The 25211-nt window shown below is 41.9% G+C and overlaps 1 protein-coding gene across 1 annotated transcript; it reads right to left on the bottom strand.

The window, feature by feature from the left end:
• Positions 1–1946: 1946 nt before the first annotated feature.
• LOC311145239 (lactoylglutathione lyase-like) lies at positions 1947–20800 on the bottom strand. Its single transcript, XM_084181473.1, has 6 exons — positions 20637–20800; positions 9505–9587; positions 7870–8010; positions 6126–6193; positions 5636–5725; positions 1947–4682 (listed from the first exon to the last, which is right to left on the bottom strand). Exons 1-6 carry the CDS (start codon positions 20703–20705, stop codon positions 4591–4593), a joined length of 543 nt encoding a protein of 180 aa, XP_084037599.1. The 5' UTR covers positions 20706–20800; the 3' UTR covers positions 1947–4590.
• Between the last annotated feature and the right edge of the window lie 4411 nt (positions 20801–25211).

The following is a 25211-nucleotide window of genomic DNA, read 5'->3' as shown; positions in this document are numbered from 1 at the left end:
TCATAAATTGCAGGCCAAATAAATGCTTCAGAGTTCAAGTAACAGACACATCTCAACATCAAATGTTCAGAGGAGACTGTGTGAATCAGGCCTTCATGGTCGATTCTTGTGATGGCGCCGGATGGGATGGCTGCCGTTTTATGGACTCTTAACCAACCGTGCTATTTTATGTTTTTTCTGCATTGTTTGTAACTTATTTTGTACATAATGTTGCTGCTACCGTCTCTTATGACTGAAAAGAGCTTCTGGACATCAGAACAGCGATTACTCACCGGCAGAGCCCATGGTGGATCAGCACATCCGTTTTTATTTTGAATAGGGATTAACCAAAGCAGAAATTGCATTCTGTCTGTCAATTATAGATGACTTCCAGTTTTGGCTCCAATACATTCCAATTTTAAAGACATGTAAAAGTGTGGTTGCACTACTATTTTAAATGGATTGAATGTGGAATGTTCAGTGCAAGGAAAGTTAACATTGAGGTCTGTGGTTGCAGACTACCAATTCAAATTGACCAATGTTTACCAGACTACCAATAAACGTTCATTTTAATCTCTTTAATAGTTTTAACAGGGAGGTTGGCCTGTCAAGATTAATATTCTGACGTTTAAGTGCAATGTGAGTTGTATTAGTCAGTATGTCAATGTAACTTTATTTATCTGTCAGTTTCCCTAGCTAATTCCCTACTTTTCACACTGACACAGTAATAAACCGCTCTAACGTCACAGGCTTCACTGTCATGATGCACAGTAGAGGTTGTGCGAGACAGATTTCTTCATCCCGCTCCCGCCTGCACCCGCTGTCGCAAGAACTGGTCCAAACCCAACCGCAGTCTCGCAATGTTATTTTAGGCGTATGTGACGCAACTCACTTGCCAGCCATGGTCCCAGCAATTTTGCTCCCTATCGGCAATATCAAATCCGCAAAAATAACTTCAGAGATAGGTTAAATTACCATAGTCTCACATGGTCCTTACATTGTATTACTGGGCTATGTCAGCCAATATGTTAGACATAGTTGGAGACTTGCACTTTCTCTCGAGTTATTTTTATAGCCTACCTTTTAGGAGTGGGAAAATTTTCAGACGGAGAAATATAGGTGTGTATACATAGTCTATAGCCTACTCTATTTAATTGAGAACGCGCACCTGTTCTCGTAGGTGTTGCTACTGAACTGGAAGCAGCGAGAATGATGACAGCGACACTTGCTACGTTTTGCATAGTCCTATAGGATAAAGCCTACCTTTTAGGTGGACGATTTGCAGGCAGAGACAAATAAATGGGTAATCCATACTTATTGAAAATGGAAAGGCGCAATACTCGCTCACCATAGTAGCCTAACCTATGTGCGCGTTGTACCTTTTCCTTTTCAATCATGACAAAAAAAATTGATTGCACTTTGGTTGAGCGCCCTCCACTTTTTTTCATTATCAATATTTATTTATACACTGTAGTAAACTACAGTCTAATCATATTTAAGATAATTTCATATTCAACTGCCACGTGATTCTCCGCCCATGTAGACAGCCTACTCTATTTCAATGAGACCACACATACTATTCACACTTGAACTCTCACGCCCAACTAGGAGAGGTACTGCAGTTGAAGCAGCGAATTCTGTGTGAGTACTGCAAAAAAAAAGTGCTTTTAATACAATAGGTAGGCTAACGCATACAAAGCAGAAAGAGGACCGTTTCAAAATAATCTGTGAGACAACAAAACATATTTTCATCTCAAAATCGTCTGTCTGACTGCCCGCTCCCGACTGCAGCATGAAAAATGCCGACCGCGTCGCAATGATCTCTGTCGGGACCCGCAAGTCCCGCAGGCATCCAGCCCTCTAGTGCAGTCAGTACACAACACTATGCTCATCATGTCTTCGCAGGATCAGATGGTGACAGGGGTCCCCACAGGGTCAGACAGTCATGGAAGACCAGTATACGGAGCTCAATTTTGCAGTTTATTCAGTGAATGATACAAAGTTCCATCTTGAATTGATGGGTAGACCTACAGTAGCTACAGGACAGCAGTTTAAGCTTAAAGCTACAGTCTGGGATCTGGGCATTATGGTCATTTCAATAATTGAACCATTGATTATATTCTTGGATTATATCATGTATAAATGTACACCAAGGTAATTCTTTGTCATGCCTAATTTTAGGAGGATCAGATGGTGACAGAGGTCTCGGCAGTCAGGCATCCAGGGAAGACCAGTCTGTGACAGAGGTGAAGTGATTTTTTGCAGATAAACACTTTTCTCTCTGTCCAGCAAACACTGGACAAGCCAGATGCTATTTTAAGGCAGTCAGACAAACCTCCAAAGTTGATTTCCAAACTGTATCAAGTGTTGAGGCTTTTCCTGATGACACGAAACATGTAAAACAAAAATGTGAGGAAGACCTGGGAGACGCTATTGATGATGATACAGATATGTTAGAATGACCAGTCACGTTCATATCATCTCCGACATAAATTACTGCAGTTTAAGACCATCCATAGAATGTACCTAATGCCAGTTAAACAATCATGCACTCAGACATTGTATTATTCTGCTGGAGGTCTAAAGAACAAAACGGGACATATTTGCATATGTTGTGGTCTTGTGAAGGCTGGAAAAGAGTATCTCAGCATGTCTACAGATTCTCCCTTCTCCCTGTTTTTGTTTGGAAATGTTGCTACTGGAGACTTATCAGAAGAAACTGTGTAACCTAGCATTTATAGTGGCTAATAGATGCATTGCCATTAATTGGAAGGTTGTTTATCCCCCCACAATGTATGGAAGAACTGTTAAGTTATGTACAGTATCACTAGATTTGTTTTAAGATTAAGGGTATACTGTGAAACTTCCATAAGGTCTTTCTGGATGCCTTATATGGAATACTGTATGACAAAAGGAGTCTGTACTGAAAACATGCGCACGTCAGGGGAGGTACTGTACCTATTCAGACAATCCCTAGCTGCTGGGCTGCTCAGTCCTGGCCCTGGGGGTCTGCTGTACTGTTGTCGCTCTGGCCTTGGCCTAACACACCTGAAACCAATAATTAATGTTTCACTAAGATCCTAAAGCTGAGTGGGGTGTGTTGGGGCGCTACAGGGCCGTGGACCCCTAGGGGCAGGACTGGGTGACCCAGCTATATTGAGTGCAAGTAAAAAGAGCTCTACAGTACTATTAGGCATATGATATTAATTATATGGAGGGTGTACTAGAATCTGAGAATAGAAAGATTCAGAACTTTTGTGAAACAGCACAGTTGAAAAAATATGGCAATGGTGTTCAGAGATAGATGGGAGGGGTTGAGTGGAGCTGAAGGATGGGACTAAAAACAAACAAAAGATAACTTCTGTAAAATGTATATATAAGCTGGAAGTAGAAGCCTCAGTGTTGTTGTCCATTAGTTTAATCCAATTAGGGGAGAATATATATATTTACAAAGAAATATGGGGGATTGGAAATGATGCAGACAATTACATTGATGTAAGCCACAATCTGCAATATTAAAGCTGTCACTTCTAAAACCAAAGTTGCGCCCGTTAGTTATATCAACACGCTTTGGTAAGTTGGCATCGGATCACTTGACTATAATGTTGCATATACATTATTAATCTTACAAAATCAAAGTTAAAAGCATCTAGGCCTGTGTTAATTGCCCAATTTAGGCATATTTTAACATGTTATTGCACTCCAAATGGATATTTGAAATAACATGATGTAGGTTAATTAAATAATCGAAATAAATTTGATAATTTATTAGCCTGTGGTTATAGGGCGGCAGTTAGCCTAGCGGTTATAGTGTTGGGCCAGTAACCGAAAGGTCACTGGTTCGAATACCGAACTGTCAAGGTGAAAATTCTGTCAATGTGTCCTTGAGCAAGGCACATAACCCTAATTTGCTCCAGAGTAAAATGTCTCTTCTCAGCACTCACAACCAACTTTTCTACTCTGAGACTCTTTGTGGATACAGCCCCTGGGCCCGGTTTCCCAAAAGCATCTTAAGGCGAAGTTCATCGTTAGAACCATAGGATCCTATGGTTGTAACAATTAACTTAGCCTTAAGATGCTTTTGGGAAACCGGGCCCAGGACTAGTAAAACCGAAAAGACAGGTTTGTTGATTGTATAAGTCTGCAGAAAAGGTAGACTCCACAATATGACATCTTCATTAGACAGCATGGTGGTGGCATCCACAGCAGAAATCCAATCTGCCAAGACTACCACTAAATTAAAGAAAAAGACAACAGTAACTGTAGCTTTGAACAGTGGCATTTAGCTTTACTGCACATTAGAAGGTTAAGTTAGGCGTCGCTGAAGACAAACAAAATGTCAGCCGAACCTATGCTAGGCCATTAAACTCAATGAGAAATCAAACCCTAGTTCTTTACGATTGTCCCTTTGCCCAATGCCGGGCTGCATTTCATTGCCACGAGCTCTCATGACAATAGAAAAGTGAGCCTTGTCCTTCTGTCCCCGTCACTGCTACTCCCATAAGTATCCTTTGTGGAACTGGGTTGGTTTTCCTAAATTGTTGGCAAAATCTACATCCCAAATGACGCCACGGCACTGTATCCCGTCGGGAGGGAACCCTTGTTGCCTCTTTAAGAGGTGATGGAGACCATGTTGTTGGGGCTGAGAATCTCGATCCAGTAGCCATCAGGGTCCTGTACAAATGCTAGCCCCTTCATTTTACCTGAGAGAAGAGCAGAGTAGAGGGCGATAGAGGGGTAAAGAGAGAGAAGAGAATGGAGTAGTGTAGAAGACAACACCATGAGATAATATGATCAGGAGCATTTCTATGTCAGGATACACATTGGAGCAAGAGTAGAATAAACATCCAAAGAGCACACGAGCTGAATGAAAACATTTCCAGAGGAAGAAATATCCTAAATGAACTAATTGTTGCATCTAAGAAAAGTTATTTATAGAATAATTGCAATGTCCATTTACTTTATTGAATTTACAATAAATAACTTTTCTTGTAAGCTCCAGTAAATGGACATTGTCTTTCTCTGCCTAGTTTCACACATAAATAACCATAAAAACACGAGGCTGATGGATTTCCCTGTGACTGAAGCGATACACATTAAAAAAGGTGTTAGTCATACCCGCCAACAGTAACACCTGGGCCACGTTCAGCAAGGCACAACGTTGTGAACTTTGATATGTCATGTAGAACAAACATGCCTCTCTGACATGTTGAATAAGAAATCACGTGCCCTCAATGTGGCCATGAAGTGGTAATGTTATTGACCAAAACTGCCTCCAAGTGCCTCCATTGATTTCACATAAAAGTATCTATCATGTTGCCAATTTAAATAAGACAGTTCTAGTAATGTTTACATGTAGCCCAATCTGATGTTTTAACTACCTGACATGACGGAGTATGACTGTACAGAGAACTCTAGACAAATATAAAATGACACTTAAATGGTGATTCCCTCACCTGTTTGGCAACATGCTAAGCTATGAACACTACCACCATTGAGAATACCAGCAGCTTAGCTAGCACAACAATCCTCAAGAGTTGTTGTTTATGCATCTGGCATAAATATTTTTCAATGAAACCAAGCAAATGTTTCACACACACCCGGATATTGCTTACAAAAAAGCCAAGGATGAGTAGTACTGTGGGGCTACTCTTACCATCATCGGGCTTCTTGACAAAGGTGACTGCTTGCTCTTCAAACAGCTTGCAGGCAGCATAGACGTCAGGCACCGCAATTCCAATGTGCCCTATGATGAGTGAGAGTGAACATTGCTGACTAACTAGTTTACGTCACTTATGCGGTTATTCAATCAACTCAATTCAACGACTTTCAGAAATACCCCCAGCTGTTCTCCAAGTCTTGAACAAAGACTTTATCCATTGGGATGAATAACAAGCCAAAACATATTTAAATGGCAGGGTGGGTAACAAGGAAGCTTGCAGATATAATGCTTTATAACTTTTTATAAGCATGCATGGGCCTTTAAAGTTTAATGTCTTACAGATATACAATAAGAAAAAAGTGGGTCAAACATGTCAATGTGAAGTCTTACAATGCATTATAACTGACAAATAATGGATTATTCCAGCAGACTTTATGTAAAGCGGGGGATGATTACTGAGCTTCAGTGTAGAGTACAGACTCACCAAAGCCACGAGGGTCCGAGTTGCCGTTGTGGTAAGACTGGCTATCGTCACTCTCAGAGCCCCAGTTACTAGGAGGCACAGAAAAAATAATTCAATACAACTTTATTGATCAATTACAGGAATGTAAGAACACAAAAATAAATGACATTTTAATGTGGCATGAACACAACCCGTCAAGACATTTATCTGATTGTCAAACAAATAACTTCAAAAAGTAGGCATGTTAGTCCATTCCAAAATAATTCCAGCATCCAAACTGCATGTCTACTCACGCCATTTGATGAATGGAAATAGACATCTGTTACAAAATAGACATGTGTGTCTGGCTGACAAATTGACATTTTTTGTAGCCTGATAAGTTGGGACACCTGAAATGGGGCTGAAACTGTCCCGGGAAAAACAGTATGGTCACCCTAAACACACAAGGTCAATTTATTACGCTAGGCTACAATGTGTATTACCGTGAACTTCAAATAGGCCTACCGGTAGCCAGTGTATTTTTTAAATTAAGTGGGTAAACTAATTGCCGCTCAAAAAAAAATAAAAAATGTAAAGGGTGGGTAAATTTAAACACGAACATGCAGAATAGGTAGCCTACATTCAATATGATACATGAGTTGAATCAAAGCATGTTTTACACCCTCGTTCATGAGTTGTCCATAATTAATGAGTTAATGCTTGGAGTCTTCACAGATCGTGTGACATAACACTACATTCCTTTCCTTATATTAATGACAGTGTCATTTGTCATTATTAAGCATTTAGCAATTTAATTAGAACATTGAACTTAAACCCTGTACGAATCAGAGATCTTGGAGATCTCGGAAAACGCACTGTAAGTGTAACTATACCTACGTAACAATACATTATGTTTTGCCGTAAAAACAGTTCTTATGGGCACACAAATCCAAAATAATGTATGCCATTGTAAAATTGAATGCTTCTAACTGAAAGAGTCAACTATTGGCCTACTGTCATTAACGTATACTTGTTGGATGGATTGGATGCGCATTGGTGTCTAGCTGTAGGCTAGTTGTCAATAATTATCAGGTAATCCAGTAAAACAATTTTTTTACCCGCGCGCACCTGAAAAACAAAGCAATGAGCGCTATAAACAGCTGACTTAAAAAAGCAAACAATGATAAATCAACAGATGCATCTAATACATTGGAATGAAGGCCATTTTTTATCAAGGATGCATAGCAAATGAGGAAAATCTATGCGAAGGAGCTCAGCTGAGGCAAAATATTCAGCACTACTGAATGGACAGTGCCACCACATACATAAATGGTTTAAACCATAACAGAGGTGGGGGTGTTCATTTCATTTTCATATTTACCACTGCATTTTAAACAAATAGGATAAATGGTTAAATTGGCATTATTTAGAGACCCCTCAAAGTTGGACTTTTGTTGCATTTAGGGGAGCCAACGTCTCATTCAGGGGAGCTGAGCCCCCCTGGCTCCTCCGTAATTCGCACCATGCCAGCACTAACAAAACCATTTCAAGGAATCAACTTATGATTGTCTTCGTTCTGAACCGCGATCATCAGCCTGTGGTATTTTTATGGTTCGTGGTTCTTTGCTAAAATGAAACCCTGCCCTGCACATCCTGTAGTCCCTCTCTAGGACTGGAGTAAGAGTCCCCTATCATAAACCTTCTGATCATGCCCAAGCCTCTTGTGAATAGTGAGGAGTGCTTTTGCGATTTAATGCCTATCGCCCAAAATCCAAAGCGGCCTTACTGGGTGAGCTCAATGGTGGCTCGTCTGGAGAAGGTCCAGGCCGTTCTTTCTTTCACGTCGCCAGGGATCTCCTTCTTGTCCTCGTAACCCAGGAAGTAAAGGGAGAAGCGCATGGAGGGGAAGTCAAACTTTTGCAGTAACCTGAGGGAAGAGACAAAAGGTACCCATGTTGAATGACTGCATTTGAGGAGAAAAGAGCACTATATATTGGAAAATGACAGACTGAGCAAAATAAATGTTGCTAAGTATCTGCTCTATACTGATGCGTCAGGAGGATTGTAGTGTTTTACCATTTGCTTATTGTCAGCGTGGGTGCCAGTAGGTAGCCTCATGAACCAGCCTGACAGCTGCGCTCAATATGTGTTGAGCTCAGAGTTCAGGCTGGTTTCAGGGTTATGCCATTTGTTTAACCTCTTAAGGATCTGACCCTTTTTTTCAATTTTTGCCTAAAATGACATACCCAAATCTAACTGCCTGTAGCTCAGGACCTGAAGCAAGGATATGCATATTCTTGATACCATTTGAAAGGAAACACTTTGAAGTTTGTGGAAATGTGAAATTAATGTAGGAGAATATAACACATTAGATCTGGTAAAAGATAATACAAACAAAAAAACATGCATTTAATTTTTTTTGTTCCATCATCTGTGAAATGCAAGAGAAAGGCCACAATATAATATTGCAGTTTAGGCGCAATTTAGATTTTGGCCACTAGATGGAAGCAGTGTATGTGCAAAGTTTGTATCAAGTCTGCCCAAACGTGCCGAATTGGTCAATTGATACATTTTCAAGTACATTACTAGAGAGAACATACAAAAATTATATGGTAATACAAAATGTAAGTTTACACACTCCCAGTAATGTAATACATGATGGATCATTAGCTTATACACTAACTTTCACACATCTAGATGGCCGGGCAGGGTGGGTGTGGAGCCAGAGACTCCATAAAAATGGATTTTGTCAAACAAAACTATGCTACATTTTATCTCTGGGACCCTTAGGATGACAAATCAGAGCAAGATTACTGAATGTAAGTACATTATTTACCTTCAGAGGTGAATGTATCAAACCAGTTGCTGTGATAAATGTTTTGTTGTTGTGCACTCTCCTCAAACAATAGCATGGTATTTCTTCACTGTAATAGCTACTGTAAATTGGACAGTGCAGTTAGATTAACAAGAATGTAAGCTTTCTGCCCATATAAAGACATGTCTATGTCCTGGAAAGTTTGCTGTTACTTACAACAGTCATGCTAATCACATTAGCGCACGTTAGCTCAACCGTCCCGTATACGGGACACCGATCCCGTAGAGGTTAATGCTTTAACCAACTTGTCATCGTCATTCCAAGACCAATGTAGCATTGCTGAGCGCAGGACCAGTCAGGTACCAAAGCTAGTTTATCGTAGCATTTTGCCCAAAATAACTCACTTTATTAAGTAATTGTTACGTTTACTAAATAAGTGCCTCCAGCTCGTTCTATTTTTATAACTGCTCGTCCTAAACCAATTTACTTTGGCTTTTACATAAAATTCATCTAGTTAACATTTTATTTGAGAGAGCAGAGGTACTGTATTTCTTGTGATCCAATGACCAGACACATAACATTGGTGGGGATATGGTTGGCACTCACGTCATTCCCATGATCCGGGTATAGAAGTCCAGGGATTTCACCGGATCCTTCACCCTCAGCATGGTCTGCTGCATCATGAAATCCTGGAACACCACAGAATTCACAATTCTATGAATTATTCCCAATTCTAGGACTCATGTTTCACCTCAAAAAGAAGTGAGCATTGAAAAACAGGTACATCTGTAAATGAATTTACATCGTTTGTCAGTTCCACCTAGTAGGCTATTTGTAGGAATCCTCCAATCAGAGGGCAGATATTGGTCTGCTATTCCAAAGTATTTAGGAAAACATGGCTGTGCTGAGGCAAGAGAAAAAAACAACTCCCATGTTGAATTGAAATGTTGACCATTCACCTCTCATATGTTGCTCCACTACAATATTTTGTAATGATACGTTAATACAGACATACTGTGTTCAGATTCTCATGTTTAACTGCCACAAATGTAATTGATTTAGCATGCTAACTGCAACCCATGCTAAGTCAATGGGACAAACAGGCTAATTCGCTAGCTAGCCAGCCATGTAGATTGTACATTTTAGTTTTAGATTGTCTTTTGTATGTTTAACTAGCTTGCTAGCTTTACACTTCCTTGTTTAGAATTGTGAAGTAAAACGTTTTCTAAATCTAGATATCCTTTTGTCTGCATTGCCATTGACTTGACTGGCAGTAGGTAGAGTGGATGCCCAGGGCAGCAGTAAGACCTCTGTTGCTTGTCTGTTAGGTAATACATTCCAGTACAGATGTGGCAGGCAACAACAAGCTATAGGCGATTAGTAAATAAATGGGGACATTTAGTTAAGTTAATTTATGCGTCATATGAAATCTATTATTCATGTCCATGTGCTAATTGCTCAAGTGTCTCATATCCCATTCAGTTGCCAGCAACATTGCCTAAAAAATGTCCAATGTATCAAGGCCTTGAGAGCTGGTCTCTCCTCCGTTCTAGCAAGACACACACAGTACACACGCCACACTCACTGCCACTCCACGAACCCAAAGGCTCTTATGAGAGCCACCTAATAAATTAAAATAAATGTGTGTGTCGGGAGGGGGCTGTCAAAACTTTTGACGAAAGAATGGTCAAAACATCTCCTCCAGGAGGCGATCCTGCAATGTTCTGATCCACAGGTGGGAACTCTAACCATTACACTGGATCCCGTTCTCAACACTGACTTCGACAGACCATTTAAAAATCTGGAAGCATTCGTTCCAAATTGTTTTAGTTAATTCACTCAGTAGTGATTGCACGTTTATTTATTTTGCTTGGTTAAAATACAATAGTCTAAAACAGTTGATTTGTTGAAAACTGACTCATTTAATCGTGCAGTTAACCAAGTTGGCAAGCATTTTTTTATTTTGACTACACGCTGCTGCAACATGATCTCATTATTTCGTATTATTCTGTAAGTATATCCAATGTAAACCCAAAATACTCCTTTTAGTATGATATGTTACGTGTCGTATGGTACGCTACCGGTCATAAGTTTTAGAACACCTACTCACTCCTTCAAGGGTTTCTTTATTTTTACTATTTTCTACATTGTAGAATAATAGTGAAGACATCAAAACTATGAAATAACACATGGAATCATGTAGTGTTCAAAAAATCTAAATATATTTTATTTGAGATTCTTCAAATAGCCACCCTTTGCCTTGACAGCTTTGCACACTCTTGGCATTCTCTCAACCAGCTTCATGAGGTAGTCACCTGGAATGCATTTCAATTAACAGGTGTGCCTTCTTCAAAGTTAATTTGTGGAACTTAATGCGTTTGAGCCAATCAGTTGTGTTGTGACAAGGTAGGGGGGGTATACAGAAGATTGTCTTTTACCAAATAGGGCTAAGTCCATATTATGGCAAGAACAGCTCAAATAAGCAAATAGAAACAGTCCATCATTACTTTAAGACATGAAGGTCAGTCAATACGGAAAATGTCATGAACTTTGAAAGTTTCTTCAAGTGTAGTCGCAAAAACCATCAAGCGCTATGATGAAACTGGCTCTCACGAGGACCGCCACAGGAAAGGAAGACCCAGAGTTCTCTGCTGCAGAGGATAAATTCATTAGAGTTACCAGCCTCATAAATTGCAGCCCAAATAAATGCTTCAGAGTTCAAGTAACAGACACATCTCAACATCAAATGTTCAGAGGAGACTGTGTGAATCAGGCCTTCATGGTCGATTCTTGTGATGGCGCCGGATGGGATGGCTGCCGTTTTATGGACTCTTAACCAACCGTGCTATTTTATGTTTTTTCTGCATTGTTTGTAACTTATTTTGTACATAATGTTGCTGCTACCGTCTCTTATGACTGAAAAGAGCTTCTGGACATCAGAACAGCGATTACTCACCTTGAACTGGACAAATAATTTTTATTTTATGAGTTGGACGATAGGGATTTGCTCCAGACACCCGACAGTGCCCTCATCCCCGTCATTCGCAGTAGAAAGAAAAGGAGATATCGCGGAAGAAGATCAGGGATCTTGGTAAGGAGCCGGCGACGAGTGGCTAATCTGCCTTTGCTATCGATACTATTGGCCAATTTACAATCGCTTGATAATAAAATGGACGAACTACAGGCATGAATATCCTACCAACGGGACATTAAAAACTGTAATATCTTAAGTTTCAACGAGTCGTGGCTGAACGATGACATGAATAACATACAGCTGGCGGGTTATACACTGTATTGGCAGGATAGAACAGCAGCCTCTGGTAAGACAAGGGGTGGCGGTCTATGTATATTTGTAAACAACAGCTGGTGCACGATATCTAAGGAAGTCTCGAGGTTTTGCTTGCCTGAGGTAGAGGATCTCATGATAAGCTGTAGCCCACACTATCTACCAAGAGAGTTGTCATCTATATTCTTCGTAGCTGTCTATTTACCACCACAAACCGACGCTGGCACTAAGACCGCACTCAATGAACTGTATACGGCCATAAGCAAACAGGAAAATGCTCATCCAGAGGTGGCGCTCCTAGTGGCCGGGGACTTTAATGCAGGGAAACTTAAACTACTCCACACACAGAGACGCGTACAAAGCTCTCCCTCGTCCTCCATTTGGAAAATTTGACCATAATTTGATCCTCCTGATTCCTGCTTAGAAGCAAAAACTAAAGCAGGAAGCACAAGTGACTCGGTCAATAAGAAAGTGGTCAGATGAAGCAGATGCTAAGGTACAGGACTTTTGCTAGCATAGACCGGAAGAATACCGGAACATATTCCAATGGCATTGATGAGTACACCACATCAGTCACTGGCTTTATCAATAAGTGCATCGATGACGTCGTCCCCACAGTGACTGTACGTACATACCCCAACCAGAAGTCATGGATTACAGGCAACATCCGCACTGAGCTAAAGGGTAGAGCTGCCGCTTTCAAGGAGCGGGACTCTAACCCGGAAGCTTATAAGAAATCCCGCTATGCCCTCCGACGAACCATCAAACAGGCAAAGCGTCAATACAGGACTAAGATCGAATCGTACTACACCGGCTCCGACGCTCGTCGGATGTGACAGGGCTTGCAAACTATTACAGACAACAAAGGGAAGCACAGCCTCGAGCTGCCCAGTGACAAGCCTACCAGACGAGCTAAATGACTGCTATGCTCGCTTCGAGGCAAGTAACATGCATGAGAGCATCAGCTGTTCCAGATGACTGTGTGATCACGCTCTCTGTAGCCGATGTGAGTTAGACCTTTAAACAGGTCAACATTCACAAGGCCGCAGGGCCAGACGGATTACCAGGATGTGTACTCCGAGCATGCGCTGATCAACTGGCAAGTGTCTTCACTGACATTTTCAACCTCTTCCTGTCTAAGTCTGTAATACCAACATGTTTCAAGCAGACCACCATAGTCCCTGTGCCCAAGAACACTAAGGTAACCTGCCTAAATGACTACCGACCCGTAGCACTCACGTCTGTAGCCATGAAGTGCTTTGAAAGGTTGGTCATGGCTCACATCAACACCATTATTCGAGAAACCCTAGACCCACTCCAGTTTGCATATCGCCCCAACAGATCCACAGATGATGCAATCTCTATTGCACTCCACACTGCCCTTTCCCACCTGGACAAGAGGAACACCTATGTGAAAATGCTATTCATTGACTACAACTCAGCATTCAACACCATAGTGCCCTCAAAGCTCTTCACTAAGCTAAGGACCATGGGATTAAACACCTCCCTCTGCAACTGGATCCTGAACTTCCTGACGGGCCGCCCCCAGGAGGTAAAGTAAGATGATTGTGGACAACAGGAAAAAGAAGAGGAACGAGCACGCCCCCATTCTCATCGACGGGGCTGTAGTGGAGCAGGTTGAGAGCTTCAAGTTCCTTGGTGTCCACTTCACCAACAAACTTACATGGTCCAAGCACACCAAGACAGTCGTGAAGAGGGCATGACAAAACCTATTCCCCCTCAGGAGACTGAAAAGATTTGGCATGGGTCCTCAAAAGGTTCTACAGCAGCACCATCGAGAGCATCCTGACTGGTTGCATCACTGCCTGGTATGGCAACTGCTCGGCCTCCGCCCGCAAGGCACTACAGAGAGTAGTGCGTACGGCCCAGTACATCACTGGGGCCAAGCTTCCTGCCATCCAGGACTATACCAGGCAGTGTTAGAGGAAGGCCCTAAAAGTTGTCAAAGACTCCAGCCACCCTAGTCATAGACTGTTCTCGCTGCTACTGCACGGCAAGCGGTACCAGAGCGCCAAGTCTAGGTCCAAGAGGCTTCTAAACAGCTTCTACCCCCAAGCAATAAGACTCCTGAACATCTAGTCAAATGGCTACCCAGACCATTTGCATTGCCCCCCCACCCCTTTTACGCTGCTGCTACTCTGTTTATTATCTATGCATATTCACTTTAATAACTCTACCCCAATTACCTTGACTAACCGGTGCCCCCGCACATTGACTCGGTACCGGTACCCCCTGTATATAGCCTCACAATAGGTATTTTTTTGTGGGTTTTGTTGGTATTCTTTCTTAAAACTGCATTGTTGGTTAAGGGCTTGCAAGTTAGCATTTCACTGTAAGGTCTACACCTGTTGTATTCGGCGCATGTGACCAAGATAATTTGATTTGAATATTTGATTTGATTTGAATTGCTACAAAGAAACCACAACTAAGAGGACACCAATAAGAAGAAGAGATTTGCTTGGGCCAAGAAACACGAGCAATGTACATTAGACCAGTGGAAATGTGTCCTTTGGTCCAAATTTGAGATGTTTGGTTCCAACCGCTGTGTCTTTGTGAGACGTGGTGTGGGTGAACGGATGATCTCTGCATGTGTATTTCCCACCGTAAAGCATGGAGGAGGAGATGTTATGGTGTGGGTTGCTTTGCTGGTGACACTGTCTGTGATTTATTTAGAATTCAAGGCACACTTAACCAGCATGGCTAGCACAGCATTCTGCAGCGATACACCATCCCATCTCGTTTGGGCTTAGTGGGACTATCATTTGTTTTTCAACAAGACAAATGACCCAACACACCTCCAGGCTGTGTAAGGGCTATTTTACCAAGAAGGAGAGTGATGGAGTGCTGCATCAGATGACCTGGCCTACCACAATCCACCGACCTCAACCAAATCGAGATGGTTTGACATGAATAAGACCGCAGAGTGAAGGAAAAGCAGCCAACAAGTTCTCAGCATATGTGGGAACTCCTTCAAGACTGTTGGAAAAGCATTCCAGGTGAAGCTGGTTGAGAGAATGCCAAGCGTGTGCGAAGTTGTCATCAAGGCAAAGGGTGGCTATTTGAAGAATCTCAAATTAAACATATTTTGATTTGTTTAACACTTTTTTGGTTACTACATGTGTTATTTCATAGTTTTGATGTCTGCACTATTATTCTACAATGTAGAAAATAGTAAAACTAAAGAAAAACCCTTGAATGATTAGGTTTTCTAAAGCTTTTGACCAGTAGTGTATATATTAATTTGTGGATGTCCATCATCCATTTCGCAGTGATATGTTATAAATTGCAATTTGTACAATATGTTACACATTTCCAATGCATATTATATGTTAAGAATTTCAAATCAAATTCTCTTTGTCACATGCGCCGAACAGGTGTAGACCTTACAATGAAATGCTTACTTACAAGCCCTTAACCAACAATGCAGTTAAGAAAAATGTTTTAAGTATTTCCTAAAATAAACTGAAGTTAAAAATAAAAATAATTAAAGAGCAACAATAAAATAACAGCAGCGAGGCTATATACAGGGGGTACCAGTACAGAGTCAATGTGCGGGGGCACAGGTTTTTTGAGGTAATTGAGGTAATATGTACATGTAGGTAGAGTTAGTGACTATGCATAGATAATAAACAGAGTAGCAGCAGCGTAAAAGAGGGGCGGGGACAATGCAAATAGTCCAGGTAGCCATTTGATTAGCTGTTCAGGAGTCTTATGGCTTGGGGGTAGAAGCTGTTAAGAAGCCTTTGGACCTAGACTTGGCGCTCCGTTACCGATTGCCATGCAGTAGCAGAGAGAACAGTCAATGACTAAGGTGGTTGGAGTGTTTGACAATTTTTAGGGCCTTCCTCTGACACCGCCTGGTACAGAGGTCCTGGATGGCAGGAAGCTTGGCCCCAGTGATGTACTGGGCCATACGCACTACCCTCTGTAGTGCCTTGCGGTGGGAGGCCGAGCAGTTGCCGTACCAGGCCATGATGCAACCAGTCAGGATGCTCTCGATGGTGCAGCTGTAGAACCTTTTGAGGATCCGAGGACCCATGCCAAATCTTTTCAGTCTCCTGAGGGGGAATAGGCTTTTTTCGTGCCCTCTTCATGACTGTCTTGGTGTGTTTGGACCATGATAATTTGTTGGTGATGTGGACACCAAGGAACTTGAAGCTCTCAACCTGCCCCACTACAGCTAGGTGGCTACCGCTAATGTTAGCTAGGATAGGGGTTAGGGTTAAAAGTTGTTAAAGTTTGGGGAAGGATTAGCTAACATTAAGTATTTGCAAAGTAGCTAAAAAAAAAAAAAGTAAGTAGTTGCAAAGTTGATAATTAGCTAAAATGCTAAAGTTGTCCATGATGAGATTAGAACACGCAACCTTTGGGTTGCTAGACATACGCTTTACACGCCCATCCTTTCACCCCGACCAACCACCCTCGTTTTTGCCTCATGTAACCGTCGGTCTTATGTAACCATACCAAACATAGCTTACATTTACTACGTTTCATCTAGTGTATGAGACCAGGCTGGCACCCAGCATGTCCTGCAAGCAATGATTCTGATGTTGTTTTACCCTGGTGCACCATGTGCAGCCCCGACTACATTTTACTTGTGCATGGCGACTTCAGATTTTCTGTGAACACACTTTAACCTCTACGGGATCGGTGTCCTGTACACAGGACGGTTGAGCTAACGTGCGCTAATGTGATTAGCATGACTGTTGAAAGTAACAGCAAACTTTCCAGGACATAGACATGTCTTATATGGGCAGAAAGCTTAAATTATTGTTAATCTAACTGCATTGTCCAATTTACAGTATGTTCCTGGGAGTGTGTAAACTTACATTTTGTATTACAATATAATTTTCATAGGTCCTCTATAGTTATGTACTTGAAAATGTATCAATTGACCAATTTGGCACATTTAGGCAGACTTCATACAAAATAGTCCAGTATTGCAACGCTTCACTGGATCAATCTGAAATTTTGCGCACACACTGCTGCCATCTAGTGGCCAAAATCTAAATTGCGACTAAACTGCAATATTATATCGTGGCCTCTCTTGCATTTCAAAGATGATGGAACAACAAAATTGAAAACGCATGTTTTTTTGTTTGCATCATCTTTTACCAGATCTAATGTGTTATATTCTACATCAATTTCACATTTCCTTTCAAATGGTATCATGAATATGCATATCCTTGCTTCAGGTCCTGAGCTACAGGCAGTTAGATTTGGGTATGTCATTTTAGGCAAAAAAAGATTAAGGGTCCGATCCTTAAGAGGTTAAAATAACTTGACACTGTGTTGATCAGTCAGCACAAATTTGAATTATAAGAATGACAAGACGGCAAGAGAGAGTTTATGCAGGAGCTGGAATATATTCTACACGTTTGAAACAGCGATGCTCTCAGTAGAGCCTGGTAAATTGATGCTAGCATGCACAGCTGAGGTTCATTTACATGTGCGTTTGGGGTTCAACCGTTTACTATATGCGGTTCATAACTAGCTTAAAATGTGTATTCTCGGCTATGGTTTGTGTGGTCTTGGTTCTTCGTCGAGGAAATGTAGCGTAGCTACCTGCAGTGTTTGTCCTGTCTGAAATCTGGCTACCCCGTCTTACCGGTCCGTAGCTTGGTCTGTGCAATGCAAATGAATGTGAGCAACATGGCAGTTTCCATGTTTGGTGGTTTTAAACTTAACATAATTAACGTTAACTAGCTATGTTTTGTGTAAGAAAGTATGATATATTGTGGTGCATACACGTTAGCTAACGTTGCCTATTGTGGGGTTCTATTTTCTCATAATTGGATCTGTATGTGATGAATAGCTTAGAAGGAATGCATTAATGATAAGCATGGGTTTGTACTATACTGATATAAATTGTTTCACATAACAGGCTGTGATTCATGTGAGGAACGTTAGGGGGTAGGACAGATAAGACTTGTATTTCTTACAGATACAAAAACTGCCTCTTTGTTGTCTGTGAACCGTTGTCTGTGAACCGTCCTTGAACTAGGTACTCACAGTACAGTGGAATGGTGTCTTTTGGGTGCTAACTCCACAGGTTGTTATGATAAAAACGTATGCCTGGCAACAGTGTGCAACAGGTGGAGCGCCAAGAGGCTGGGACCAGCCGGTGCGCCAACGGATTGGCTGAGTAAGTCTAAACCACGCTCAGTCTCTACTCTGATTGGCCAGCAGAGAGTGGGAACTATCTCTGTCAGAGTATTTGAAGAAGAACTCAGAACAATGGATTAGTTCTCTGTCTGCCCTGCATGGTATTTCAGTGAGCCCGTATACAAACCATCATACTTATCATACATACATTTTGCATATAATAAATTTAGCTTGGATTGAATATCTCTTGATTATGTTTTCTCTTATTCCAATACCAGATTTGAATTACGCAATTTCTAACACTACCTAGCTAGCTAACGTTAACTGGCTATCATAGCAGCCAAGGACGTTCGCTAGCTTGTTTGTGCTCCGATTACAGGCAAGTGTCTAGATCAGTAGTTTACACATTGTGACTTCAGTCTTATATGAAAAACCTTATTTGGCAAAGTATAGCAAGCTAGCTTTCCTTGCTTGTTGGTTAACGTTACCGCCTAGCCAATCAATCAAATTTGATTTATAAAGCCCTTTTTACATCAGCAGATGTCACAAAGTGCTATACAGAAACCCAGCATAAAACCCCAAACAGCAAGCAATGCAGATGTAGAAGCACGGTGGCTAGGAAAAACTCCATAGAAAAGGCAGAAACCTTGGAAGAAACCTAGAGAGGAACCAGTCCCCTTCTGGCTGTGCCGGGTGGAGATTATAACAGTACATGGCCATTAAAGCCTGATTTTTCTCCAAGATGTTCAAACATTCATAGATGACCAGCAGGGTCAAATAATAATCAGTGGTTGTAGAGGTTGCAACAGGTCAGTACATCACGAGTAAATGTCACTTGGCCTTTCATAGCCGGGCATTTAGAGGTTGAAATAGCAGGTGCGGTAGAGAGAGAGTTGAAAACAGCAGGTCTGGGACAAGGTAGCACGTCCGGTGAACAGGTCAGGGTTCCATAGCCACAGGCAGAAGAGTGGAAACTGGAGCAGCAGCACTACCAGGTGTACTGGGGACAGCAAGGAGTCATCAGGCCAGGTAGTCCTGAGGCATGGTCCTAGGGCTCAGGTCCTCCGGGATGTCAGCTCTCATCCGACTGGTGCAACTTTACGTTAGCTAGCTAGATAATCAAAACAAAACTACATTCATTGGCTAGCTACCTTTACTTGCCTGTTCGTTAGCTAGCTAGCGTTCAGCTTATACTGGTTTTAGCTACTTTCTGTCAGAGGCTAGGAGGCTGGACTTTGTACAAACACGCTAACGTTAGCTAGGTAACCTAGCTAATGAAAATATCGGTTTGCATTTGTTGTTTAACCTCAGCTTGAATACCACCATATAGTTAAGAAATAAGGCCCGAGTAGGTGTGGTATATGGCCAATATACCACGGCTAGGGTTGTTCTTAAGCACGACGCAACGCGGAGTATTCAGGGCTCGAACCACCCAGTTTATAACTAGCTTTATACAATAGCCTAGGGTTGTTCGCATACACTTCTTATGACTGGCAGCGTCGTGCAAGCAGCGGTGTTATTTCTGAGCAACCGACCTGGTGTTATACAACTCTGCTTCTGCTAAAAGAATATGCTAGTATTATTATTAACGCTACAAAAGGTAGCACGTCGTTTCATAATAGCCGGAAATGTGCACGAGTGCGATATGATAATTTTTATAAGAACTGTTGCAACTACAAATACTGTAGAGGGGATTTTGTAGTAGCATGATATACAGTCAAGTATCAGTAATACAGGGCCGCTCTGGCCTACTTTCCCACTCAATGATGGGCATAACACAAGCTCTAAACACACGACTTGTTTGTCACAGACCTAGGCTAGGTCTGGCTGGCAAAGAAACATAATAATAATCCCAAAACTGCATCATTACATAACAAAAATGACTTAATGTAATGTGTGTAATGCAATTTAGTAAGTACATTTGCTGCCTATCTATAAGTGTGTGTCAATAGCTGAAGAAGAGTGGGAGAAAAATCTACACTACTGTGTGAGTTACTGTGTTGCAACTGCATACACTATCAGTGCTGGCAGAGACAACAAACATACATGGTAGGATGTACCACTCCAAAGTTCAAATGTCACTTCGAAGTATAGAGTTTCGTAGTCAATAGAACTGCGGACGGTGTATGAGTAGAGTGCACTAAACCTATAAATAAGCCGCAAACAGTAAAAGCAATTTCACTTTTGCAAACGTTGCTTCTGGCAGAAGACATTCACCTGGGCTCACAAACTATGAAACTGCATAACCGGCCTATGGGCCTAACTTTAGTATGAGAGTTCCATTTGGGCAGAATTCAAGAGTGGGCTGCTACCTATACTTACTCACCTTCGTAATTGGGTTTCCATCTTTGCAAGCTGCTGCCGCGGCCTCGTCTGATAACCCTTGGTCGGTCATTGTGCTGGGATATGTACCTCTAGAAGAAGACAGAGGAGTGCTAGGTTGTCGGTGTGTGCGTCGAGCAAGGCGCGGCCACTGAATGGAGGAAGCGAAGAAATGAAGAACCACTCCAAAAATAGCTAGACTGGGAGCGTCTAGCTACGTCAGACAGAAGGGGTAAAACTAACCCAGAAACGTCACAGGGGCTAAAAAGCTGAAGCAACCGTTTAGAACGTTTTCACCATATATGGCAGTAAGAGGAAGCCCAGTCGCGGGTAGTGGGAGAGGATGGAACTAAGTGAAACTGGGCCGACATTCTGCTACTTTTCTCATCGATGAAACATCTGATCTCAATACATTTTTATGTTCCCAAAACTAGAATATGTTACGAACACAGTGCACTAAGTTTTATAGACAATTGCGTTGTTTAGAAGGAGTGCGAGGTCGAATTGAGTTTGTGCACACGCGCACTTCACTGAGCCGAAATATGCAAATACTGCTACAACGCGCCAATAGGATCTCGCAAGCTCGTGTTTGGCTTTGCCACTTCCTTACTTGTTCTGCCCACTATGCTTCATTTGCTCCCGCTGTAAACGACACAGGTGAACTATCTTGGGTTAGTTATACATATCTTCGGCTACGTCGTATTATGTTTGACTGTACAGTAATTTAAAGCGCCGTAGCTCAATATCTGTCTAATTTGTACTTTGCTATATTAACACGGCTCATGAAAGAATTAAAGCCTTTTATTAATTTGCAGTAACTTTTCCGTGGTATATGGAATAATGAAGACAGCAGGAAGTTAGTTTATTCGTTTTGCCACAAGATGACTGCATAGTACAACTAAATACCATTCAGCCTAGTAGGCTAGTGCATGCACAGGTGAAATGAGTTACAAATAGAACCTAGTGTATAATAGTAGATCAGCCTGAAAGGAGTGCTTGATTTTTTTGTGTGTTAAAGGCTGTCATCCATGCTAGATCTGATGTCACATTACGTTTAGATTTTTAAGAATATTTTCAATGGTCAAAGGTGAAATCTGGTGAAAATGGGTATAATGGAAATAATATTTAGAATCATATACACCTTTATTCACCACGTACATTTGCATGTACCAGGATTTTTTAAATAAAAAAAATAAAAAATGTATTAGGGGATAGATCAGCTTTAAAATTGCAGATAGATTATAACTTCCATCAATGTAATTGACTGCATCACTTCCAATCCCCCATGTTTTTTTCTCTCACACATTTATATATATATATATATATATATATATATATATACACATACAAATACAAATAAATACAGTGAGGGAAATAAGTATTTGATCCCCTGTTGATTTTGTACGTTTGCCCACTGACAAAGAAATGATCAGTCTATAATTTTAATGGTAGATTTATTTGAACAGTGAGAGACAGAATAACAACAACAAAATCCAGAAAAACGCATGTCAAAAATGTTATAAATTGATTTGCATTTTCATGAGGGAAATAAGTATTTGACCCCCTCTCAATCAGAAAGATTTCTGGCTCCCAGGTGTCTTTTATACAGGTAACGAGCTGAGATTTGGAGCACACTCTTAAAGGGAGTGCTCCAAATCTCAGCTTGTTACCTGTATAAAAGACACCTGTCCACAGAAGCAATCAATCAATCAATCAGATTCCAAACTCTCCACCATGGCCAAGACCAAAGAGCTCTCCAAGGATGTCAGGGACAAGATTGTAGACCTTCACAAGGCTGGAATGGGCTACAAGACCATCGCCAAGCAGCTTCGTGAGAAGGTGACAACAGTTGGTGCGATTATTTGCAAATGGAAGAAACACAAAAGAACTGTCAATCTCCCTCGGCCTGGGGCTCCATGCAAGATCTCACCTCGTGGAGTTGCAATGATCATGAGAACGGTGAGGAATCAGCCCAGAACTACACGGGAGGATCTTGTCAATGATCTCAAGGCAGCTGGGACCATAGTCACCAAGAAAACAATTGGCAACACACTACGCCGTGAAGGACTGAAATCCTGCAGCGCCCGCAAGGTCCCCCTGCTCAAGAAAGCACATATACAGGCCCCTTTGAAGTTTGCCAATGAACATCTGAATGATTCAGAGGAGAACTGGGTGCAAGTGTTGTGGTCAGATGAGACCAAAATTTAGCTCTTTGGCATCAACTCAACTCGCCGTGTTTGGAGGAGGAAGAATGCTGCCTATGACCCCAAGAACACCATCCCCACCGTCAAACATGGAGGTGGAAACATTATGCTTTGGGGGTGTTTTTCTGCTAAGGGGACAGGAGCGCTTCACCGCATCAAAAGGGACGATGGACGGGGCCATGTACCGTCAAATCTTGGGTGAGAACGTCCTTCCCTCAGCCTGGGCATTGAAAATGGGTCGCGGATGGGTATTCCAGCATGACAATGACCCAAAATACACAGCCAAGGCAACAAAGGAGTGGCTCAAGAAGAAGCCCATTATGGTCCTGGAGTGGCCTAGCCAGTCTCCAGACCTTAATCCCATAGAAAATCTGTGGAGGGAGCTGAAGGTTCGAGTTGCCAAACGTCAGCCTCGAAACCTTAATGACTTGGAGAAGATCTGCAAAGAGGAGTGGGACAAAATCCCTCCTGAGATGTGCGCAAACCTGGTGGCCAACTACAAGAAACGTCTGACCTCTGTGATTGCCAACAAGGGTTTTGCCACCAAGTACTAAGTCATGTTTTGCAGAGGGGTCAAATACTTATTTCCCTCATTAAAATGCAAATCAATTTATAACATTTCTGACATGCGTTTTTCTGGATTTTGTTGTTGTTATTCTGTCTCTCACTGCTCAAATAAACCTACCATTAAAATTATAGACTGATCATGTCTTTGTCAGTGGGCAAACGTACAAAATCAGCGGGGGATCAAATACTTTTTTCCCTCACTGTATATATACACATATCCTTTAAAAAATATATATTTCCCTTTATTTCTTTCCAACCCCACCATGATGTCCATCCGGTTTGCTTCTATATGCCATATCTTTCTAACTGTGCTCTTTCACAAAAGCTCTCAACCTATAACCTATATACTTATTATGGACACAGTATGCTTTACATTAGTTATCTTGTTGTTATTAGTCCCATCCTTCGACTCCATTCAACACCTCCCATCTATCTCTTAACACCATCCATATTGGTCTGAGAGTCCTTTAGTTGCCTTTTGGCAAACTCCAAGTGGGCTGTCATGTGCCTTTTACTGAGGAGTGGCTTCCGTCTGGCCACTCTACCATAAAGGCCTGATTGGTGGAGTGCTGCAGAGATGGTTGTCCTTTTGGAAGGTTCTCCCATCTCCACAGAGGAACTCTGGAGTTCTGTCAGAGTGACCATCGGGTTCTTGGTCACCTCCCTGACTAAGGCCCTTCTGTTTGTGCCAAACATGACAAGGAGTGGCATGATGAGCAAATAGACTGGTAACCTTGCTAGCATTTACATTTACAATACTGGATACATTAATGTTTTACAGAGGTTTGAGTAGCAAGAAGTCTACTTACAAGACATTGGAGAAAGCAGTACCTGGAGACATAAGAATCACACTCAGATTACCAGACAACAGTCAGATATGATCTGTAGATTTCTGTGTGTGCGGAGTATGAACTGTTGTTATGGAGCAGAACTGGCCTCATTTTCAGAGACTGTTTTATATTTTACTTACAGGAGGCTGATTGATGGGATATGTGCCTCTGCCCCACACCACCACTCCAGGAAGTCCAGCGAGGTTGTCCTCACACTGTACTGGATCCTGAAACAACAGAAATCAACCATAATGGCAAGGTATCTTTTGATCATAAAGTTGAGAACTCTTGTTGTGGACCAGAGACGGTTACCTCGTCTGATTTTCTGATCTTGCAGTCTACGATCTCTGACAGTCAATGTCCACTAGCAACAATGGGCGCCTCCATACAGACCTTCTCCAGATCCTTCAGGTTTCGGGGCTGTCGCTGGGCAATGCGGACTTTCAGCTCCCTCCAAAGATTTTCTATTGGGTTCAGGTCTGGAGACTGGCTAGGCCACTCCAGGACCTTGAGATGCTTCTTACGGAGCCACTCCTTAGTTGCCCTGGCTGTGTGTTTTGGGTCATTGTCATGCTGGATGACCCAGCCACGACCCATCTTCAATGCTCTTACTGAGGGAAGATCTCGCGATACATGGCCCCATCCATCCTCCCCTCAATACGGTGCAGTCGTTCTGTCCCCTTTGCACAAAAGTATCCCCAAAGAATGATGTTTCCACCTCCATGCTTCACGGTTGGGATGGTGTTCTTGGGGTTGTACTAATCCTTTGTCATGCCCTGGCTCTGGGGACTCTTAAATGTTGAGCCAGGGTGTGTAGTTTCTATGTTGTGTTTTCTATGTTTAGTTTCTAGATCATTTAGATCTATGTTGGCCAGGGTGGTTCCTAATCAGAGGCAGCTGTAGCTCGTTGTCTCTGATTGGGGACCATACTTAGGTAGCCTGTTTGCACTAGTGGGTTGTGGGATCTTGTTCCGTATA

Source organism: Coregonus lavaretus (genome assembly GCF_964263955.1).
Source record: "Coregonus lavaretus genome assembly, chromosome: 18".
NCBI classification, from domain to species: domain Eukaryota; kingdom Metazoa; phylum Chordata; class Actinopteri; order Salmoniformes; family Salmonidae; genus Coregonus; species Coregonus lavaretus.
The sequence above is the reverse complement of the archived record's forward strand: the minus strand, read 5'-3'. Positions and strand labels throughout refer to the sequence as shown.

Coding starts and splice junctions, on each gene's coding strand:
- LOC311145239 (XM_084181473.1), bottom strand. CDS start 20,705: ATGACCGACCAAGGGTTATCAGACGAGGCCGCGGCAGCAGCTTGCAAA. Junction 8,011..9,504: donor ACCCGGATCATGGGAATGAC/GTGAGTGCCAAC, acceptor CTCTTCCCTCAG/GTTACTGCAAAAGTTTGACT. Junction 5,726..6,125: donor CTCGGACCCTCGTGGCTTTG/GTGAGTCTGTAC, acceptor CACTCATCATAG/GGCACATTGGAATTGCGGTG.